A 23906-nucleotide genomic window follows, 5' to 3' on the forward strand; every position below is an offset into this window, starting at 1 on the left:
AAAACAGAAAGAAACTTCCACATGGGAAAAATATATTAAATATATTAAATATGTCTGCTTGTGTCTGTGTATGTGCGGATGGATATGTGTGTGTGTGTGCGAGTGTACACCTGTCCTTTTTTTTCCCCTAAGGGAAGTCTTTCCGCTCCCGGGATTGGAATGACTCCTTACCCTCTCCCTTAAAACCCACACCCTTTCATTTTTCCCTCTCCTTCCTTCCTTCCTGACGAAGCAACTGCCAGTTGCGAAAGCTCGTAATTTTGTGTGTGTGTTTGTGTGTTTTGTTCATGTGCCTGTCTGCCGGCGCTTTCTCGCTTGGTAAATCTTGGAATCTTTATTTTTAATATAGTTTCTTTATCTTGTTACTCTCAGTTGCTATGTCAACTCAATACCTTCTTATTTCGATTTCTGTTACAAAATTCCCACTTTCTTTGGATCCTGTCACTTGGATCGCCATGTTCTAACACTTTCTTGGACGACAAGAGACAGTGTGGTGTTGGGTTGCATGACTCACACATCTCTGACAGTTGACTTACACATTGTGCATGCAGCCGATCCTCTTCTTTGGGTTATCAGCTATGTTGCTCTCACCATTTAATTTATCTCCAAAGACTGTATCAGGTTAAAGGGAATATTATTAACCAGCTCTATGTTTTTGAAATAAATTATGTACTCATAGGATCTTGTCAGTGCAACAACAATATATTTTCAACTCTCGACCCAAAGTAACAATTCTGTATAAATTCCAGCAAGCCAACTGGTTCCAAGATAAATGTCAGAATCTACTGAACACTCATACAGTTACATATGTTCTATTTCATCGAGAGCCAAGACGTAAAGTAAAGGTTTCTATACAATACATGTTTCATCTGTCTCTGTAATAATCCTCATGACACCACAAACCACAGAACATTCTTCAAACACTCTCCGGCTTTTTGAAATAACTTCCAAGGCACTACACATACAGATATGTGTGTCACAGTAAAAAGGCTCTCTCACGTTCGTCATTAAAATATCGGGTGTTTGAGATGATGGAGAGCCTAGTGTTTCTTGAATTTACCCCAAAATTCTTGAAGCACTGCACACTCACTATGAGATTTAGTTTTCAAGTCATGTAATATCCTGTTTTGGATATAAAATTATCTTTAAAAATTAATAACTCACTAATACCATAGGCCATTCATACAAAAGTTGTGTCTGTGGATAGATCTCTGTGGGCACCCTAAAACTGTTACAGTAGTTTTTGTGAATATTGCTTATTTTAAATTACAGACTAGAATGTATATTCCACACTTAAAAAAATGAATTTTCTTGTAAATAAAACATGAAATATTGAAAGTGGTGGCAGCATTAGTAAATAGGTATAATTAGAATTTATGACTGTACTTATTTTTAATTGTTTATTTTTAATGATGAAAACAATGCAAAATAGTGTCCACATGGACAAATTATTATTTTTTCCCAAACTATTAAAGCTACAGAAAAACTATGATCAACATGGAAATCTGAAGACATATGCATCCAAATTCATATATATTAAAAACAAAGATTCCAAGACTTACCAAGCGGGAAAGTGCCAGTAGAAAGGCACAATAAATAAAACACACACACGCACAGAATTTCTAGCTTTTGCAACCGATGGTTGCTTCTTCAGGAAAGAGGGAAGGAGAGGGAAAGATGAAAGGATGTGGGTTTTAAGGGAGAGGATAAGAAGTCATTCCAATCCCGGGAGCGGAAAGACTTACCTTATGGGGAAAAAAGGACAGGTGTACACTCGCACATACACACATATCCTTTCAGCATGTGGATTTTGAATATTTTGGGTTAGGCAACTTAGTGTAAACCTTTGTGCAGTTAACTTGGAGGGTGATCTGCACTTAGAATTTTGTCACTTTGCAATTAAAAAACCTCCACTTTAGAGATGTTGTAAAACAACTTCAATTAATTATCATTTATTTTCAGAAGATTTTGTGAATACATGATGATGGTCAGTTAATTGAAACCCTTGCAAAGACAGTTATTATTTCAATAATAAATTATCATTAATTGTGAAAAGCAATACCTTGTTTTTCTGCAATAAACTCAGTTTGTTAAAAATTAAAACAATGTGAGAAGTGCACTGCAAATTCCTGCCACCATTAATCGAACTTGTAACTGAACTGAATTCAGGGTTGATGTGAAAGATGCAATAATTTGACCTTGGACAGAAACATAGCCCACATTTTAGACATCCAACTATGTGTTAAGGAGGACCTATGAATAAGTTTCTTTTTTATATGCTGATGTACATGGGGTTCAAAAATCAGCAACAGTTTTTAGCTTCACAATTCATCAACTATTTTTTCTGTCAGGGTTTAGTAATAAGAACACATCTCCATTTATTTACATTGCAATAAGAACACATCTCCATCTATTTGCATCTCATATTCAATCCTATATGTCACAATATGGACTTAATTTATGGGAATTTGTTTGTGAAAGATTTATAGTGAAAATATCTTTACATTTTTGATTAAGTGTTATAAACCATGTTTTGGTTTGTCAGCTTTTATGAGTCATATATCTAGAATTTTTGTTGCTTTTGTATGAATTTTTTTTTCAAGTATAAAAGGTTTTATACTAAATGCTTTCTTCACATCCTCTCATTGATGAAATGACAGTCTTTTCTGTAAGTCATATTTCGAATTGGCTTGGCTTTGCTCTTTTTATTCATGATCTGGTTCACAGAAGAATCTTTGCATGTGTCCGAAAAAGTACTATTTCCAGATCAAAAATGAGAACTGGCAGGAGCTTATTATTAAAGTCTGTTGGCTATACGGCATTTGGAATTACAGTTAAATAAACAAAATACATATTTGAAAGTACAACTGCAAGGTCAAACTAATAATATTTCTTCTTACTGAAACGTGGGGAACTAAATCTGAAAAGTAAAGGTTGTCAGTTCCTTGTAAATCATCAGAAAAACGTAGATCAAAATTTGACAAAATAGTCTATCTACTACACAAAATTTTTTAATAATATTTTTAACATAACAGTGATGTTTCTTCCTCATCATATGAGGCCATCAAGGATTTTTAAATTATTATTATTATTGTTGACTGTTTTTTACAGAGAATGTATGTTGGAAGTTAGGGATAACAATTCAGCTAACTTTTATACCTTTCTAAAATATTAATAAAATCTCACAATTGAGAACATTGAGCAAAATCAGTACTAACACAGCCAACTTTTGCATTCTTCAGAGACAATAGTAAAATTGTCACAGAGGAGCACTTTTTTGTCATACTATATGGTAACACAGATCAGAATTGTAAGTTGTCATAAAATATATGTGAAATCTTTTTCACAGGCTTTACTTTTCCAAACCCACCCACTCTTGGTTACTTCCCAGTTAGTACTTTTGACATCTAGTTTCTGAAATAATCACAATAACCATTACATGAAATTAGTACTCCAACTTAAAAATCTTGTCCAATTATAAAAAAACTGTAATAAATATTTTCTTGCATTTCCTTGTAACAGCGACCCTTATTTACTATAACAGCATAGATATAGTTCTCAACAAACCTTCAGAAATGGCAGTACAAAACATTAAGACTTTTGACTATCCCAACAGTATTCCTGCTCTTAGGATGAAAGTATGTTTGCTTCATCTTTCAGAATCATGAAAAGAAGTTTCTCATTAAATTCACATGCATTTTGTGAACCAGTTGCACATATCAAAGAAAGTCGTACACAAATCAAACAATGGAAAATCCAGGATGGAATGTAACAATATTATGGAAAGGAAAGTGCTACTCACCATATAGCAGAGATGCTGAGTTGCAGATAGGCACAACAAAAAGACTATCACAATTAAATCTTTCAGCCGTTGGTCTGCATCAACAATAGACAACACACACACACACACACACACACACACACACACACATACATACACACACACACACATACAAACACAACTCGCACACATGAATGCAGTCTCAGGCAACTGAAACCACACTGTGAGCAGTAACATCAGTGCATGATGTGTTTGGTGACTGGGTGGGAGTATGGAGGAGGCTGGGGTGGGGAGGGGGAGGGATAGTATGGTTGGGGTGGCAGACAGTGAAATGCTGCTGGTTAGATGGTGGGCAGGGAGAGCTGGGGAGAGGCGGGGAGAAGTAGCAGAAAAGACGGTGGGCCGTGGAGAGGTGGGGAGGAGAGGGGGAAGTATCGAAAAATGAGAGGAATAAAAAGACTGGGTATGACAATGGAATGACGGCTTTGTAGTGCTGTAATGGGAACAGGGAAGGGGCTGTATGGATGGGGACAGTGACTAACGAAGGTTAAGGCCAGAAGGGTTACAGGAATGTAGGAAGTATTGCAGGGACAGTTCCACCTGCGCTATTCAGAAAACCTACCCAATAACCACACCTACACAATAGTCCCGTCCATCCTTACACAATCCTGCTCCCAATCCCTTACCTAGATGCAAGTCCTGCACCACCACCTACTCCAGTCCTGTCACTAACATCACCTATCCCATCAAAGGGAGGGCTACCTGTGAAGCCAGTCATGTAATGTACAAGCTAAGTTGCAACCACTGTGCTGCATTCTATGTAGGCATGACAGCTGTCTGTCTGCATGAATGGCCACCGAAAAACTGTGGCCAAGAAATGAGTGGAGCACCCTGTTGCTGAACATGTTACCAGACATGATATCTTTCATTTCAATGACAGCTTCACAGCCTACGTCATATGGATCCTTCCCACCAACACCAGCATTTCTGAATCGCACAGGTGGGAACTTCCCTGCAATACATTCTATGTTCCCATAACCTTCCTGGCCTCAACCTTTGTTACTCACTGTCCTCACCCATCCAGCCTCTCCTCTATTCCCATTCAAGCACTACAAAGCCATCATTCCACCATCACACCCAGTCTTTTTATTCCTCTCATTTTTCGATACTTCCCCCTCTCCTCCCCACCTCTCCACAGCCCACCGCCTAACCAGCATCACTTCATTGTCCACCATCGCCCACCATACTATCCTACTATCCCTCCTCCTTCCCGCCCCAGCTTCCTCCTTACCCTCAATCAGTCGCCACTTCCATCATGCACTGGTGCTGCTGCTCTGCTGCTCGCAGTGTGTGTGGTTTCAGTTGCTTGAGACTGCAGTTGTGCATGCAAGTTGCATTTGTGTGTGTGTGTGTGTGTGTGTGTGTGTTTGTGTGTGTGTGTGTGTGTGTGTGTGTGTGTGTTTTGTCTATTGTTGATAAAGGCCAATGCCCGATAGCTTTACTTGTGAGTCTTTTTGTTGTACCTCTGCTGTATGGTGAGAAGAAACTTTCCTTTTCATAATAAAGCCATACAAAAGAAATTTTTCAGAATATATGCATGTACACGAGTTGGATTGGAAATTAAAACTGAACAATTGATTGAAACAACCCATCATTTGACAAAGAATATTTGCCACAGTAGTACATAGACTGAATGTTTTTAACATGCAGCAATTTTCTGTTACAATTGGGTGGTTCAGACAAAAAAAAAATTACATATGAGTGTAGATTTAAAAAATGTATTTGAACACAAGAGCATTTTATATTTTCAATTTAAAGTTTGACTGAGAAATAGTGGTAGATATTCACAACATTTTCTTATAACCTACTGACACAAAAGTAGAAGAAGACGAAGACCTAGGAAACAAGTAATGGATTCACTTGGCTGGGATAGCACTACTTGCTACATAGCATATTTGCTATGGATTAGTGAACATCATACCAACTTCAACCCTGTTTGGGTAAACATCATTTATACTGAGCTTCATGTTTTTGGACAAAATAAAACAAACAGAGTTATAATAAACATAGTAAAAAAATATAGGGGCCTTATACACCACATGGTTTCGCAAGATGTGTGTAACATCTTCAAAGACTTTAATTTCTATTCTGTAACAAATGAAATGGCTAATGGTGGTGGCGGTGGTGTTGGTGGATTGTGTTTAACGTCCCGTTGACAACGAGGTCATTAGAGACGGAGTGCAAGCTTACGTTAGGGAAAGATTGGGAAGGAAATCGGCTGTGCCCTTTCAAAGGAACCATCCTGGCATTTGCCTGAAACGATTTAGGGAAATCACGGAAAACCTAAATCAGGATGGCTGGAGACGGGATTGAACCGTCGTCCTCCCGAATGCGAGTCCAGTGTGCTAACCACTGCGCCACCTCATTCAGTGAAATGGCTAAGTTCTGTTATAAACATACAGGGTCGTCAAAAGAAAGTTTATATTTGAAGAGTTCTCTGCGTATGTGTAACAAATTAGAGGAGAGTGGGTGGGTATCACTTGCTGGGCTTGTAGAAATTCAGCCAAGATGGAGCACTTTTTGGAAACAGACTGTGCATTCTGTGTGCAGGAATTTTACAAAAACAGTGATTTGGCAATTGTAGCACAGAGGAAATTTTGGTAGTGGACTGTGTAATGTAAATGATGCTCCAAGTATTCCCCTTATCTGGAAATGGATCAGAACATTTGTGGAGAATGGTTCAACTCTTGGCAAACCAACATCCGGGCAATCAAGGTCATCTGGAATGGGCAAATCTGTGGAGAGTGTAAAGCAGTGTGCGAGAGTGTAAAACAGTGTGCTTGTGATGATCCTAACCTCTCCAATCATAAGCATGCAAATTCTTTAATTATGCATAGATCACCACTACAATGTATTTTGCAAGGTGACCTTAACCCAGATAACCCTGACTTCCTTCTGGAAGGACGAAGTCACTCACTGTTGAAATTATTTATTTTTGCAAATAATGCATTGTTGCAATGGACTGTGACCCATTGTTATATGAAGTAGGCAGAGTCAGTTGCGTGCTGCGACAGTCAGTTTGACGCTGTCGTTCATAGTGAGTGAGAAACTGTATCTTGAAAATAGGGCCAATTTTCCATGGACGAACTGACTGATCTTGTCATTGATGGGTATGTTTATTTTCTTTCATTTTGCGTCTATAATTCTGAAACTTGTCATATAATATCTTAAAGAATTAACCTATATTATTTATGGGTTCATAGTACAATTGATAGTTTTCATCAGTTGTAATTCAATAATGTTTTCAAACGTCCTTCCAGAAGGACATCAGGGAAATATGTTGTCATTTTGTATTCACAAAAAATGATGTACACTGATGGAACTTCTGGTCATGTTAGAATCAAAATATGAGGAAATACCTAATACTGGTGTGAATGTAACATTACACCTTTCTCTAAATTCAACTGATGACATAACAGATGAAGATTCGGGTGCTGAAGAAAATCCAAGTGTAGATAAATTACCAGTAAGTCAACAGCTCAGTGCTACTGCGCTTTGTGATTTGGCCATTTCTACCAATGGTAATGCTGTGAATGCAACAAGGAAACAATCCTTTGCCTCTGATGTCGTTCCAGGACTCTCCAGCAGTACAAAAATAGCAACAATAACAACAACCACCACAAACAAACCAGCAAGGCTATCGAAGAATAAAGTTCGAAACCTCAAGAAATATAACTGGAAAAGTGGTGAAATAGTTAATCGAACACCTGCATGGCCTCTAATGTTCACAGTTTCAATGAAGGAAGGGCGAACTCCACTTGAATATTTCCAACAGTTTTTTGATAACGAAGTGCTTCAAATGATGGTTACTTACACAAATCAGTACGCAGCCAAGAGAAATAGACTAGGTGATTGTTCAGAAGATGAGATGTTGGTGTTTATTGCAATACTTCTGCTAAATAGATATGTAACAGTGTCACGCAGAAAGATGTACTCGCAATCAGATAAAGAGAGTCACAACCACCTCGGAACAAATGCCATGACCAGAGATCGATCTGACTTTATCTTTTCCAATTTGCATGCATGCAACAATGATAATTTAGATAAATCAGACCGTTTTGGAAAAATCCGCCTATTACTGTGTATGCTAAATGATAGATTCAAACATTCTGTCGCTGAATGGATGGTCCCATACTTTGGAATTCACGGGTGCAAACAATTCATAAAAGGGAAACCAATCCGATGTGGATTCAAATTTTGGTGTGGAGGCACAAGTGGTGGATATATTATTTGTCTCAAACTCTACCAAGGAGCTGGCACATGTAGTAAGGATTATGAAATGGAAGGTATAGGGTATGGTGTGGTAATGACTTCTGTTGACCAGTTACTTCCACATGTTCCGTATCGCATATACTCTGATAACGTCTTTACCAGCATTGAACTACTACATGACCTAAGAGAGAGGGGTGTGGAACCAACAGGAACAATAAGAGGAAACAGAGTTAATAATTGTACTCTAACATCTTTAGATAAAATGATAAAAGAAAATAGAGGATCATATGAAGTTTGTTCTGACTCAGCATCTGGGATTTCCATTTACATTGGAATGACAACAATGTTGTTACTGTAGCCACCAACTCTGACAGAGTGCAACCACTACGCTCTGGAGCAAGATTTTCCAAGGAACAAAAGAAAAGGATTAGTGTGCCTCAACCTAACTTCTTACACTCCTACAATACTCATATGGGAGGCATAGATCGAGCTGACCAAAATATATCCCTATACAGATGCTCTGTAACAGAGGAAAAAGTGGTATTTCCCGATCATTGCACATTTTATAGACATTGCAGAGCAAAATGCCTACGATCTTTACAAGCACAAAGAAGAACCCATAGATCATCTGACATTTCGTTGCCGAATTGTCACTGCAATTCTTGAAAGTAACAAAAGAGTCACTGCCAGCAGAGGACATCCTAGTAAGAGGGCAAAACTAGATTCTAGATTTGATGGAAGAGAACATTATGTTGCTGAATTACCAACAGACGAGATAACAAAAAAGAAGAAGCAGCTGAAATGTAGAAGTTGCCACAAAAAAACTACTAGTATGTGCGTAAAATGTGACGGACCATTTCATGTTTGTTGCTTTTTGTCTTATCATATGAGTGCATAAAATCGGTGTGTAGGTTATTATCTTTGTTTTTTGTATTTATTAGCATTTTTAGCCTAAATTCAAATTTATTTAGGTTTATTTGAAAGTATAAAAACCAAAACAAGTTTATTGTGCAATGTAATATACTTTAAAAACATGTTCCCTTATTGTCCTGACATCCTTCTGGAAGGACACTCATATTTGGAAATACTAATTACAAATAAATACTCAAAATTGTTTTTACTTTCTTTCTCACAACTTTGTGAATGAATGTAGATAAGATATAAATCCATTTTGAAAAACAAATAATTCAGTAGTGTCTGGGTTAGACTGAACCCTTACAAAATCCAATTGGTGTGAGAATTAAAGCCTCAGGATGCAGCTCAACGATGTGACTGAGAGCCTTTCACATAACAACATCTTGTTTTCTGATGAGGCCCATTTTCATCTCAATGGTCACATCAAGTAAGCAAAATGGCAGCTACTGGAGTGGAAAAAATCCTAAATAGAAGCATGAGAAACCCCTTCATTCATCAGAAGTTATTGTATCGGCTGCGATGCCAGCTTGAGGATTTAATTGGTCTGTACTCTTTCAAGGACAAGGGTGGTTGTGCTATAACAGAGAATTCAGAACATTGTGTGAAGATATTAAAATGTCATTTTGGTGACTGAATTGCAAAATTTTCCTGATTATAAGCAACAAACATGGTTTCAGCAAGACAGAGCAACAGCACATGCATCCAGTGTGTCTATACCACGAGTTCATGAAATTTTCCCTGTCAAATTGACCTGCAGGAGGGTGACATAAATTGGCCCCCATGCAATCCAGCTCGGAACCTCATGGGTTTCTTCTTATGGGGATATGTCAAACCTAAAGTGCATGTCAAAAATTCAAGTTCTCTGGAGCAACTGGAAGAAAATATCCGTAGTGAAGCAGCAGCCATCCCAGTGTCTGTATGTTGAGCCATCATGCAAAATTTTGCTCATCATTCAAATGAGTGTTATAAGCATGCTGGAATATTCCATTTAAATGACATTATTTTTAAGAAGTATATTCCTAAACTGTATTATTTCAACAATAAATAAAATTATGTAATATATTTCAATCTCTATTTTATTTTCACACATCAAATATAAACTTTATTTTGCAACACCCTGCAGTAAAAATGGGAAGCTTTGTGGACAATATCAAGTTCATTTTATATTAGAATCAGACCAATGAAACTGTGACATTACCTAAAATTTTACTCATGATATTTTTAGTTTTCATAACTAAGCAAGAATGAAAATTATTGTTTCAATGCAAATTAATGCAAATGTTGGAGAACAGTTTATGATATTCTGACAGTTATGTGTAAAATGAATTTTTTGAAGTTACAAGTTTGGTATTTAAGAGAAATAAAAGCACTGTATATTTTGCAAAAGTTCTAAAAGAAATAAAGTTTGCCTGCAGTGAAGTTTTACATTTTTAATCACAGGATATACGTACATTTTCATAGGTCAGAAACAGATGTACTTACAAGGCTTTGCAAAAAGTGATGTAAGATCTAAGTGAATAGGGTTGCAGTATCATAAAAAATCTAGTTGTGCCTCTTACCAAAATTAATAATTAAAGTTTCACATAAATACCTTTTTTACAGTGAAGTGACAACTACACTCCCGGAAATGGAAAAAAGAACACATTGACACCGGTGTGACAAACCCACCATACTTGCTCCGGACACTGCGAGAGGGCTGTACAAGCAATGATCACACGCACAGCACAGCGGACACACCAGAAAACGCGGTGTTGGCCATCGAATGGCGCTAGCTGCGCAGCATTTGTGCACCGCCGCCGTCAGTGTCAGCCAGTTTGCTGTGGCATACGGAGCTCCATCGCAGTCTTTAACACTGGTAGCATGCCGCGACAGCGTGGACGTGAACCGTATGTGCAGTTGACGGACTTTGAGCGAGGGCGTATAGTGGGCATGCGGGAGGCCGGGTGGACGTACCGCCGAATTGCTCAGCACGTGGGGCGTGAGGTCTCCACAGTACATCGATGTTGTCGCCAGTGGTCGGCGGAAGGTGCACGTGCCCGTCGACCTGGGACCGGACCGCAGCGACGCACGGATGCACGCCAAGACCGTAGGATCCTATGCAGTGCCGTAGGGGACCGCACTGCCACTTCCCAGCAAATTAGGGACACTGTTGCTCCTGGGGTATTGGCGAGGACCATTCGCAACCGTCTCCATGAAGCTGGGCTACGGTCCCGCACACCGTTAGGCCATCTTCCACTCACGCCCCACCATCGTGCAGCCCGCCTCCAGTGGTGTCGCGACAGGCATGAATGGAGGGACGAATGGAGACGTGTCGTCTTCAGCGATGAGAGTCGCTTCTGCCTTGGTGCCAATGATGGTCGTATGTGTGTTTGGCGCCGTGAAGGTGAGCACCACAATCAGGACTGCATACGACCGAGGCACACAGGGCCAACACCCGGCATCATGGTGTGGGGAGCGATCTCCTACACTGGCCGTACACCTCTGGTGATCATCGAGGGGACACTGAATAGTGCACGGTACATCCAAACCGTCATCGAACCCATCGTTCTACCATTCCTAGACCGGCAAGGGAACTTGCTGTTCCAACAGGACAATGCACGTCCGCATGTATCCTGTGCCACCCAACGTGCTCTAGAAGGTGTAAGTCAACTACCCTGGCCAGCAAGATCTCCGGATCTGTCCCCCATTGAGCATGTTTGGGACTGGATGAAGCGTCGTCTCACGCGGTCTGCACGTCCAGCATGAATGCTGGTCCAACTGAGGCGCCAGGTGGAAATGGCATGGCAAGTCGTTCCACAGGACTACATCCAGCATCTCTACGATCGTCTCCATGGGAGAATAGCAGCCTGCATTGCTGTGAAAGGTGGATATACACTGTACTAGTGCCGACATTGTGCATGCTCTGTTGCCTGTGTCTGTGTGCCTGTGGTTCTGTCAGTGTGATCATGTGATGTATCTGACCCCAGGAATGTGTCAATAAAGTTTCCCCTTTCTGGGACAATGAATTCACGGTGTTCTTATTTCAATTTCCAGGAGTGTAATATGCTTTCAAGTCCATATTATGTTGTATACAAGAAATATTTGAAAAGACATGGCAAAATAGTGCAGTATAAAATGAAGTTCTCAGAATTTAAAACATAGCCTCTGAATATAAAAGTTTAAGAGACAGAATAAATTTTGTAACTGACAGAAATACACAAGCATGCATCAGAAAATGTACATGTTGGGCTCAAAATCTTAGTACAGTTATCAAGATTTATTTTACAAAACTATAGAACTTACAAATTTGTGGTTTGTGACAAATGAAAGAATAAATCACCAAGTTTTTGTTATGATATCAATAAACTTTAATATGTACACTGTTTGTTGAATTAGGAATGTCTACTCGATATTTGATTAATGCCTTATATTTGACAACATTATTTGTGTAACACCAGCAACAGCATCTGTTACCCTTCTTCTTAAGTATCCAAATCAGGTACTTGTATAGCATAAACCTAGTCCTTTACATGACCCCACTAAAAGAAATCTAAATGTGTTATATTTGGTAATCTTGCAGACCAGTCCATGGGACCCTCATTACCAGTTCACCTGTCAGGATATGTTTCATTATGAAAATTTCTAATATGCAATCCCCAATGTGGTGGTGCATCATCTTGTTGAGGCTGCAAGTCTCTCAGTTACAGTTCCACAAATTGATCTAGCATATCCAGATATATGTTAGATGTTACTGCTTTCACTAAAAAAGAAAGGACCATTGATGCTGTTATTCATTAAACCACACCACAGATTCATTTTAGGGGAATCGCTAATGTGAGCTAAGTCAGTGTCTGGTCTTTCCAGATCTCATGTCCTCATATTGTGCTAGTTAATTTTATCTGATATGTGGAAAATAGCCTCATCTGGAAAACAAATTCGTGGAAAGTACTCATTGTTAGTGTCAATTTGTGCCATTATCTCAGTTGCAGAAGCCACTTGACATGCTCCATTATCTAGTTGTAACACATTTCTTACCTGTGCCTTATATTTAAGTGGGTGCTAACTGTGGTGCAAAATTCTTTTAACTGTAATAATAATATAATAATAATAATAATTTTATTGTCTTTAAGCCATTACAGCAATAGACAAAATCATACACATAATACAATACAGTACAGTACATGCTATAAAAGAACAGAATTGTTAAGAACGTTACAGTTTTATATCACAGGTCATGAAATCCTTTATATTGTAGAATTGGTTTACAACTAACCAGTGATAAAGTGTTTGTTTGTATTGTTGGTCAGGTAAATTTTGTATAGCTTGTGGAAGTTCGTTAAATAATTTGTGGCCCGTAAGTTCATAACTGTTAACTGATTTTGGCAGTCTGTGGTAGGGCGTATAGATAGAGCTGTTTGTGCTAGTGCTGTAACAATGTATATTTTCCCTGTGTTTTACTTTAGGTAATTTCTTTTTTGTGTAGATTAAAACATAATAAATATATAGGTTTATTACTGTCATGATTTTTTGTTGAGTAAACAGAGGTTTACAATGAGCCTTGTATGGTGAGCCTGTAATTATCCTAATAGCTTTCTTTTGGAGCAATAGTATATCATGCACACAAGTGGAGTTTCCCTATAAAATAATACCATAGGATATGATGCTTTGGAAAAATAAGTAGTACAATAATGTAACACAATTTTTAGGTACACAGTGCATTAATCGCCTTAAGAAATAGATTACCCTAGACAATTTACCACTAATATACTTAATATGTGGATTCCAAGAAATTTTATCATCCAAATATACCCCCAAAAATTTAACACAACTAGGACCTCTGATGGAAACTTGTCTTTTAAACTAAATACCATCTGCTGGGTTTTGCTTTCATTAAGCAAGAACCCATTTGCTTTAAACCAGAGTGAAGCTTGCTCAATTGTCTCTGTAACACATGTTTTAAGGCTACTGCTGTTCAGAAACGTTGTATCATGAGCATAGAGTACTGTTCTGGATTTAATAAATGATGGCAGGTTATTTATCATTATTAGGTAAAGGAAAGGGCTCAGCTCGGATCCCTGCGGAACACCTACCTTAACTTGTTCTATACTGGACATTTCTTTCCAAACACAGACTGCTTGCTTACAGTTTTGTAAATATGATCTTAATAGCTTAAGGCTGTTCCCTTTAACACCATAAAAGTCCATTTTTTTCGAGTAGTAGTGTATGTTCTACACAGTCAAAGGCTTTGCTTAGGTCACAAAAAGTCACTTGAGCAAAGCATTTATCTTCAAATACTTGATGGATGTATATAACAACATTGTCTATGGCATTAATGGTTGACAGGTTTTTCCTAAAGCCATACTGTGATCCACTTATTAATCCTATGATATCAAAGTAAACAGATAATTGTTGGTAAATTATGCATTCTAGAACTTTTGAAAAAAACTGGTACTATGGATATTGGCCTGTAACGTGAAACAGAATTTTCATCTCCTTTTTTATGTACTGGAACTACCCTAGACAGTTTAAGCTCATCAGAGAAAAAACCCTCCAGTATACACTTGTTTATACAATATGTTAGGGGGTACGCTATACTGCCTATTACTTTCTTCAGCATGTTACAAGACAGGTCATATATGTCTACACTGTCTGATGATTTTAACTGCTTCACTATTCTTAACACAAAACCAGCTGATACCTCAGAAAAATTGAAGGTACTTGTGTTTGTTGGTGACCTAGCAATATTTTTTGACAGTAACTGTGGTCAGCTGATTTCAGGTTTAATTATAGCACTTCCTACTTCCTCAACTGATTTAATTAAAAAGTCATTAAATCCCTGGGGAGAGATACTAATTTTGTCACTTCTTTTATCTTTGGCGACAATATTTATTAGTGTCCATGCTGCTTTGCACTTATAGGTGTATTTCTCAATACTTCTGAGATTGTGTGCTTGTTTGGCCTCCATTTTTTATTTATTTATTTATTTATTTATTTTTTTTACTACTCATTCCTAGATCTAACATAGGCTAATTTAGCATGGTTGGTTTTAAGATTTTTATAAATATTGTACAACAACATAAATTGATTTTTCATAGTAGACAGCTGTTTTGTATACCATGTATTTTGTCTGTTTGGAACCTTTGCTTTCAGGACTCTGTCAGTTACGTTGCATTTCTTTATTGGAATGCAGTCATTAAAGTGTCACAAAAAATGCTTTAAGAAACCTATCAAATAGTACCTTTGCTGGCAGATAATTGCTTAGAGTATAATGTGTCTCATCATAACACAGGTCAAACCAATCTCTGTTAGAAAGGGACGTGCAAAACCTGTCAATTTTCTCATCTGTGACTGGTCTAGTGACCACAACTTCTGGGACAGGCTTATTTACGTTACTCTTATCAAGAGGGAACCTACTTGTATAATTTAAAGATACTGAATCATGATCAGAATATGGAAATACTGTCACAAAACATGATTCTTCTGTTTTAAAATTTACAAAAATATTGTCAAGACATGCATGTTCTCTTGTGGGCTTGTTATTGACTGAATATAAGTTTCACTGTCTTAGTAGGTTTTGGAGTTCAGCGACAGTACGTTTTTGTGTTGTAACATCAAATTCAGCATTCACATCTCCACCTATCACAATGTCATAATGTATCCATCTAGTATCTGTAAGTACATGTAACAGCAGGTCCAATTTTTCTAAAAATACATTGGTTACACCGTTAGGTGACCTGTGCAGGGAAATTACAACTAACTTAAAATTGTCTATTACTATACCAGCAGCTTCAAAGTTTTGTTCATCACACAGAAAATCTAGATCTAATCTATTGACTGTACCACTAAGTGACTTGTTAACATATATTGCCACCTCTTAAATGCAATTTTCTGCAGTAGCTACTGGCTAGATTATAATTATCAAATTTAATAAATGTAAGTTCACTCTCACTAGCCCAGTGTTCACTTAAACAAAAGATAACAAACTTATTTTCTAATCCAAAGTCGTAGACAATAAATTCTTTATCCCCTACTCCTTCAATGTTAAGATAACAGATTATAAAATCAAAACTGTCTTTCTTTACAGATGCACTATTTTGTTGAGAGGCTATTAAATCTCTGGCACTATTTATCTTATGGGCTTCTTCTCCTTGCTGCCTTTTACTAAAAAATCATTTAGACGTAATGGAGGTACAGTTTTCCGTTTGCCCGCTCCACTTGATACTGCTTCTACTCTTGGAGGTCTCTTCTCTTATTCTTGTTCATGACATGATCTAAGTGGCTGGGTTCCCACTGCAGGTAGTTCAAATGTTGCTGCAGAATGGACAGCTGGATCACCTGTTGGTACACTTGTTGCTGAATATGCTGCCAGTTTTGTTGTTTCTTTTATCTTAGTTCTACCTGTTGTAACTGTAGTTACAGCCTCTTCTCTCTCAGCACATTCTTTTGTAATCAGTGATACCTGATGTTGTGTTACTGCTGCAACTGGAGTACATGGTAGGGAAGATACTTTGCAGGTGTCCTTTACCAGTGGTAGTGGAATAGAATCACTTTTCTTACATGTAGGAGAAACACTATCCACTAACATTTTGATCTTTTGACTGAGCAGTGATTTGCTCCATTTATTTAAATGCGTACCATCTGTTGTGAAGTGCTGTATTTCAAGATCATCAATGCTGAGGAAAAAAGCACTGTTGTTCTAGGAATCCCAGTTTCATGAGATGTGCAATGAGAATTTGGAAGAAATAAGTAAGAAAGCATGTTGTACAGCTCTGATATTTTATTCACTACCAAAGGTCCCCCTGTTCATTGAACATCTAGCATGCTGCCAGTCTGTTTAAATTTCATGTGACATGTGACAGTACACCTTCTGTCAGGTGTTTCTCTTCCGTATTGTCTTTGAAAATTTTTCTGCGTAGTAGTTGGAGATTTGCTCTCATGGTATCACCGAACACACTGCTTCATCTCCTGGTGTAATACCATTTTAAAACAACAGTTATTGTAGTACACTCTACTCAGTTTCCACCTGCAAGAAAGATATGCAAACAAACTTGATGATTTATTGAGACATTTGTCATACACCACAAATTTGTAAGTTCTATATTTCTTGAAAATAAATATTGATGATTGCACAAAGAATTTATGCCCTCCCTTTCTTTATTTTCATTATCATGAGTAAGTCTAAATTCTATATCCGTTTCCAAATTCGGACATAAAATTTTCCATTTTATAGGTAGTGAAAATCAGTGATATTATGAATAGGATGAATTGCTACCTTTCATAAAGAAGAAAACATGTTGCAGGCAGGAACAACGAAAAGATGTTACATACTGACCTTTTGTCCAAATCCTTCCTCAGAAAAGAAATCAGACACGCACATTCACACAAGCAAGCACACTGGACACACATATGATCTTTACCTCTGGCTGCTCTGGCCGTAGATAGTGGCCATATATGAGTGAGGTGAGTTTGCTTATGTGAATATGTGTGTGTTTTCCTCTGTGTAGAAGGGTTTGGCCAAAAGGTTGATGCGTAAGAGTCCTTTGTTATGCGTGTCTGTTTGTTATGCGTGTCTGCAACTCAGTGTGTCATTTTTGTGGTGAATAACAATCTATCCTATTCACAATGTACTTTCCATTGTTTGAAACATAGTAAAAATGGTTCTTTGTCTTCCAACAGTCAGTAACTTCAGTCATTGCAGTCAGGGAGAAAATGAAAATAGCATACTAGTAATACAAGAATAAGAGGTGGGATAAGCTAGCAAAGAAGAGATATTTCTACACCGGAATACAGAGCTTTGTTGAAATGGATGAAAAAATTTGTGAAGAAAGTGTAATGATAATGCTAGTTTGTTATTTCTAAGCCTTTGTGCTCTTTGAAAGGGTTTTTCTACATCTTGTTGTGCTAACTCAGTTGCTACAGAAACTATATGTTATATTGAGCTTGTCATTTTTTTCAATATTATACTCTGTTTGGCCATACAGGATAAGGGATAATAATGTGACTGTTGATAACTCATAGATTTTTCTCCTGATTCACACACTTTTTAATGCCTGTTATACTGTGATAGCTATTAAAACTAATATCACTTCAGTTGAGTACAAAGGTGATCGTAACATGCATATTTTCAAACATTGTTTAATTATTTATTTACAGACAAGTTGTAGAAGGTGAAAACACACTAAAATTACTAGAATCAGTGAACACTGCATATGAAAGGCCTTTGGCAGACATAGAGATCACAGGCTGTGGTGTGTTTGATGTATCAGAAGTGGAAGAAGAAACAGTAATACAGCCTGACAGATGTATAGAAGAAGTACAAGACAAGCCAGAGACTCCTGAGGAAGCACTCATTAGAAGGGAAGAAAGCACAGAAGAAACTTCTATAGTTATGGAAGACATGAAAGAAACAGCAGAGGCTGGGGGAGCTAAGAGTTTCAAAGTTTATGCAACGGAAATAGCTGTAAGACGAGGCTAAATAAATGTGGTGTACCAAAGGAAATATGACTCTTCTTTGGAGTGTGTATGTGAGTGGAGGGTAGGGGGTGTTCATATTTTTGTTTAATTGTATTAGCTTTTATTGTCTGAAGTTGTCCATGTTTGCTGCATGAAGGCATCATAAGTGGGTTATCAACAGACATCATCTCAACTGGATTATCCACATTTGCAAGATGATGAAGAGTAGGAAACATTGAATAACATACTGAATTTTAGGCTAACCAAATGTAACTTAATTTCTGTGGAAGTGAATTTGTGAATGCTTGTTTAGTGTTTTCAGGTTTGTAGGTACATGAATTTTCAGATATTATGTTCCACTCAAACCACACAGTGCAGGATTTAAGAAACAGTCTATCATGATACAGGGTAAATTGGGATTATTACATATTTTATTGCATTTTCTTTGGCTATTGAAGAATGCAACAACCTTTCTGATGCTGTTTTTCAGGATGTTTAAATGTGTGCATTTGACAACAGTCTCACAATTAGAAAAAGAAGTGGACCTTAGTCTAATAAAGGCACCAGTATAGAGTACTCTAACATGTAGAGTAAGAGATGCTTTCTCCAGTGTTATACTGCACTCTGACTGTTTTATAGTTCATCATATTATTCCTTTGCTTCTTATACAACTACATATATACTCTGCAAACCATTGTGAAGTGCATGGCAGAAGATACATCCCATTATCTCAGTTACTTGGGATTTTTCCCATTCCATTCACATATGAAGCACTGGAAAGAAGACTTTAAATGCTTCCATGTGTGCTGAAGTTAACCTAATCGTGTCCTCACAACCCCTACAGAAGTGAATGTAGGGGGTTGTAATATATTCCTAGAGTTATTATTTAACACTGGTTCTTGAACCTTTGTAAGTAGGCTCTCTCAAGATAGATTCCACCTATCTTTAAGAAACAGAAGTCCAGTTTCTTCAGCATCTCTGAGATGCTCTCTAATGCATCAGACAAACCTTTGATCATCCATGCTGCTCTTCTCTGTATTCATTCAGTGTACCCTGTTAGCACTAACTGGTACAGGTCTCACATGCTGGGACACAAGTGTGTGTGTGTTTGAGGTTTACGGGCGCTAAACAGTGTGGTCATCAGCGCCCAGGGACACAAGTGACTTGTAAGCTATCTCCTCTGTAGACTGATTGCATTTCCCCAGTATTCTACCAATAAACCTTTCTGTCACCTGCTTTACTCAAAACTGAGCCTATGTGATCATTCCATTTCGTATCCCTACAAAGCATTACATCCTGGTTTGTATGAGTTGATCAATTCCTGCTGTGACTCACTGATATTGTTGTCATAGGATACTACATTTTTCGATTTGTGATGAGCACAATTTTACATTTCTCAGTATTTAAAGAAAGTTGTCAATATTTGCATCACTTTGAAATCTTATGAAGATCTGTCTGGATACTGATGCAGGTCATTTCAGACAGTTCTTCATCAGAGATAATTGCATCATCTGAAAAAAGTCTGAGGCTTCTATTAATATAATGTTCTCAACCTCTGCATCCATTGATCATTCATCATGTAAGATAACTTGTTGTGACCTCCCTGTCAAAAAATCCTCAATCCAATCAAAAATTTCACTTGTTACCCCAAACGACCATACTTTTGAGAATAAGCATAGATGTGGTTCAAATGGCTCTGAACACTATGAGACTTACCATCTGTGGTCATCAGCCCCCTAGAACTTAGAACTACTTAAACCTAACTAACCTAACGACAGCACACACATCCATGCCTGAGGCAGGATTCGAACCTGCGACCGTAGCGGTCATGCGGTTCCAGACTGTAGCGCCTAGAACTGCACGGCCCATAGATGTGATCTTGAGTCAAATGCTTTTCATAAATCCAGAAATACTATATTTACTTGACTGCCTTGAAGCAAAGCTTTCACATGAACAATGTTTTTGGAATCCATGCTGGTTTGCATGAGGGAGGTCATTCTGTTTCAGCTCAGTAAATGTTCTAAGATTCTACAACAAATGGAGGTCAAGAACATTGGATGGTAGTTTCGGGGATCACTCCTGCTACCTTTCTTGTAGATATGTGTGACCTGTGGTTTCTTCCAATTACTGGGCATGGTTTTTTTGTTTGAGGAATCTACAATGGATTATAGTTAAAAAGAGGACTGAAAATTCGTTACAGAATCTGATAGGGATTTCATTGGAACTTGGAGTTGTAACTTTTTAGCTCTGGACATAATACTTACATCACTTACTTTTTTGTGGTACGATAATTAAATTGGAGCAAATCCCCTGGGTTTTTTCCTTGTAAAGGAATGTCTTGAAAATGAAGTAAATCATTTGTGCTTTTGCTTTGCCACCCTCAATTTCAGTTCCTATTTCATCCGTGAGTGAGTGGACACTAACTTTGATACCTTTACAAATGACCTGAATTTCTTTGGATTTTGTCAAAGATCACTTGACAACATTCTGCTGTGGTACCTATTAGGGGCTTCATGAATTACTCTCTTGACAGGCCAATATGTTTCATTTGAGTTTCTTTTCTATTGTGACAAATACACCATCTCAATTTCCCATTAGTCTGTTCTTTTGATAATGCTTCAGCAGTTAACTGCTAGAAGTGTAATACTCTTGCCTGTGGAGGTGGGGGCATTCCTTTCGCTCTTACACTAATAATTTCTGGTCTCCTACAGCTGTTGTTATCTGTAATAGATGGAGAGTTGCCCAAAAAAAAGGGTCCAGCACAGCTTGTCAAAAAATCTTACAAATCTCTGGTTAAGTCCTTTCATTTGACTCAGCACCAGGGGGCCACAATCAGTTCTGATGACAATGATACAAATTGTGAGCTTTGTTGAAACTCTAAGTGCAAGGATGTTCACCTGAGCCTTCTCTGTCAGTCGCTGATATGATCCAAGTATGACATCGGTGTCCAGATTACACGTGTTGTTTGTTTCAGTGTGCACCACAATCTGCGGTTTGTTATACTCTGTTCCTTCAATGGCAGCTAGAATATTCAACATGTTGAATAAGGCCCCTACAGTTGAGTTGGCATAAGTTGATCCCTGACCATCTGGGCCCATTGATCCATGATGGGCTGGGCCCGTCAGCTTTGTGGGCTTACCTCAAACATTTACATAACACGATTTTTTAAATGTTTGTCTAGCAATGCCTCAGTGTTGTCACAGCTCTGTGGATGGCTAATGTTTTCACCTGCAGCTGTTAGCACTCTGAGTTTGAAAGGTGGCAACATTGTTGCAATCTGTCAGGGATCGACTTACACCATTTTATCTGTAGGCATACACACTGAGCGCACCAGATGTTCCAACCTGTCCCTTATAGCCATGTGTTCTGCAACCAGTGTGGCACCACAAGTGAATGATGTGGTAAAAAAATTTACATATTATTTAAGAAATTAGGGATTTTGATTTTAGACATACTGCAACTTTTTATGCTTTTAAATAAATTGAATGTAATTCATTTCCTTCAATTTTAAGCAAGAAGGTACTTGTTTATTCTTTAATTATTTAATACATTCTGACAACCATTACATGTATTTTCATGGGATTTAAATGTAATTTATTTACTCAATATTGTTGTCATACTTATCTATGTTACGTTAATCGTTTTCTCACCTGTACCACTGTTCCAGATATGCCACTAGAGTGAGAGTACTTTGTAGCACCGTATCTTTTGGGTATGGCTGGCTGAATGTGATTTTCCCTAAAATTCCAGGGATTAGCAAAAATATTCTTCTCTTATTATTTAAATTTCCTTGTTTTGATATGTGTTTCAGTTTCTAGCCACTAAATCAGTTAAACAGTATTTTTGTTATTCTGTCCTAAACTTCGAGTATTTCATTTACGTCTCAAACTGCTGCACTCTGCAGTAGTATTAATATTGCATTTTCTGTTACAGTGTTATTAAACTATCATTTTTTCTGATGTAGATAGGTTCATTGTACAGAGTGGTCCATCCTCAAATGCAGATAGTGAAACCATCAAGTTCAGAAATAAATAAATAAACAGAAAGTAGTTGAAAGGCAACATAAGTTTGTAAACAAAGCTGTCCTCTCTGCTAAGTAAAGATGTGAATTAGTTTCGCCTATTGTTGCAACAGAATAAAAAACAATGACTACATCAGTATGTGTTTTGAAAAAAGTGCAGAAGGCTAGCTATAAGATTGTCAAATTTATTGTAAACAACAAAAACACATGCAATAGTTGAAACATTGTTAATGCCTGCATGGTCAGAATAGGTCTTGAAGTAGAAGCTACCCCTGAAATTTCAAAAATTCTTATCTCTGTTGACACAGTTAGCCTCTGAGATAGTGACGTGTCCAGTAGGAGAAAATAATGAGTGGTCTGAAGTTGTTACTTCAGATCTACAAGTTGCTCGATACTGGCAGTCACGCTCAACTTCTTCCCTACATAAGGTATGTTTATGGGGATGTAACTGCAAGTATTTTCTGTTTTTGCAGAGAACCATCCAGATGAGCGCCTACTGAAGCAATAGTTCATGCAAATAATGAATATTTTGTCCATAATGAATTAACATGGGAGGTTCGCATTAGTGTTTTACAGATGGAGCCGTTTCAATGACAGGTCGAATGAAAAGAATCATTGGAACAGCACACAAAATAAATCCTAACTTGCAAACTGACCATTGTCTCATTCCTCATGAAGCCACTGTTGCCAAGACTTTGGCTTCTCCTCTGAAAATTGTGATCGACAAAGTAGTAAAAGCCCTGAACTTTATCAAATCATGGCCCCTAAAAAAGCAGCTTTTTAGCATTTTGTGTCAAGAAATGGGATCACAGCACGCTACACGTCTGCTACATACAGAAGTCTGGCTTCAGCTGTCAGAGACGGTGGCCATGTGTGTGTGTGTGTGTGTGTGTGTGTGTGTGTGTGTGTGTGTGTGTGTGTGTGTGTGTGTGTGTGTGTGTGTGTGTGCGCCTTTTGTCTATTTTTGACAAAGGCCTTATCGGCTGAGAACTTATTGTGTGACTGTCTTTTTGTGGTGCCTATCTGCGACTCAGCAGTTCTGCTATATTATTCTTGCAGCAGAATTTGAAAAAAGTATTTTGGAGAGGGTGTTGAAGATTTTGCATTTTGACTGCATTTGTGATCCATTCATGGGTTCAAAACATGACACACAGAGGGTTGCTCTGTCAACAACAATCATTTACATGCAGTTAAGCAGGTTCAAGTATCACATCGGAGGTATAGTACAGTTATTTACTTTTAAAATTCATATTATAAATCTCTATTTTCTACAGCAAATAAGAGTTTCAAATGATTGCCTCGTTTTGACACAGGATAAAACAGGTTTCCCAGAAAAAAGGAGGCAAGTCCTACTGGCTCACCTTCAGTGAATGACAGCAGCTGGAAGCATTGGACATTATCTGTGTGATCCTGCCTCTCGAAAACGTGTTCACAAACAAGTGACAATGGTGCTCTTGTGTGTAGCACAAGATGTGTTAGCTTAAT

The 23906-nt window shown here is 37.9% G+C and overlaps 1 protein-coding gene across 1 annotated transcript in view; it reads left to right on the plus strand.

Annotated features, from left to right (window-relative positions):
* LOC126336897 (probable inactive peptidyl-prolyl cis-trans isomerase-like 6) overlaps nt 1-18446 on the plus strand; it is a 154296-nt gene extending 135850 nt beyond the window's left edge. Inside the window, exon 7 of the mRNA XM_050001018.1 lies at nt 18101-18446. Within this exon, the coding sequence (XP_049856975.1) occupies nt 18101-18422 (322 nt within the window). The 3' untranslated portion in view covers nt 18423-18446. The remainder of the gene's footprint in view (nt 1-18100) is intronic.
* Nucleotides 18447-23906: the final 5460 nt, after the last annotated feature.

This window comes from Schistocerca gregaria, chromosome 2 (assembly GCF_023897955.1).
Source record: "Schistocerca gregaria isolate iqSchGreg1 chromosome 2, iqSchGreg1.2, whole genome shotgun sequence".
NCBI lineage: Eukaryota > Metazoa > Arthropoda > Insecta > Orthoptera > Acrididae > Schistocerca > Schistocerca gregaria.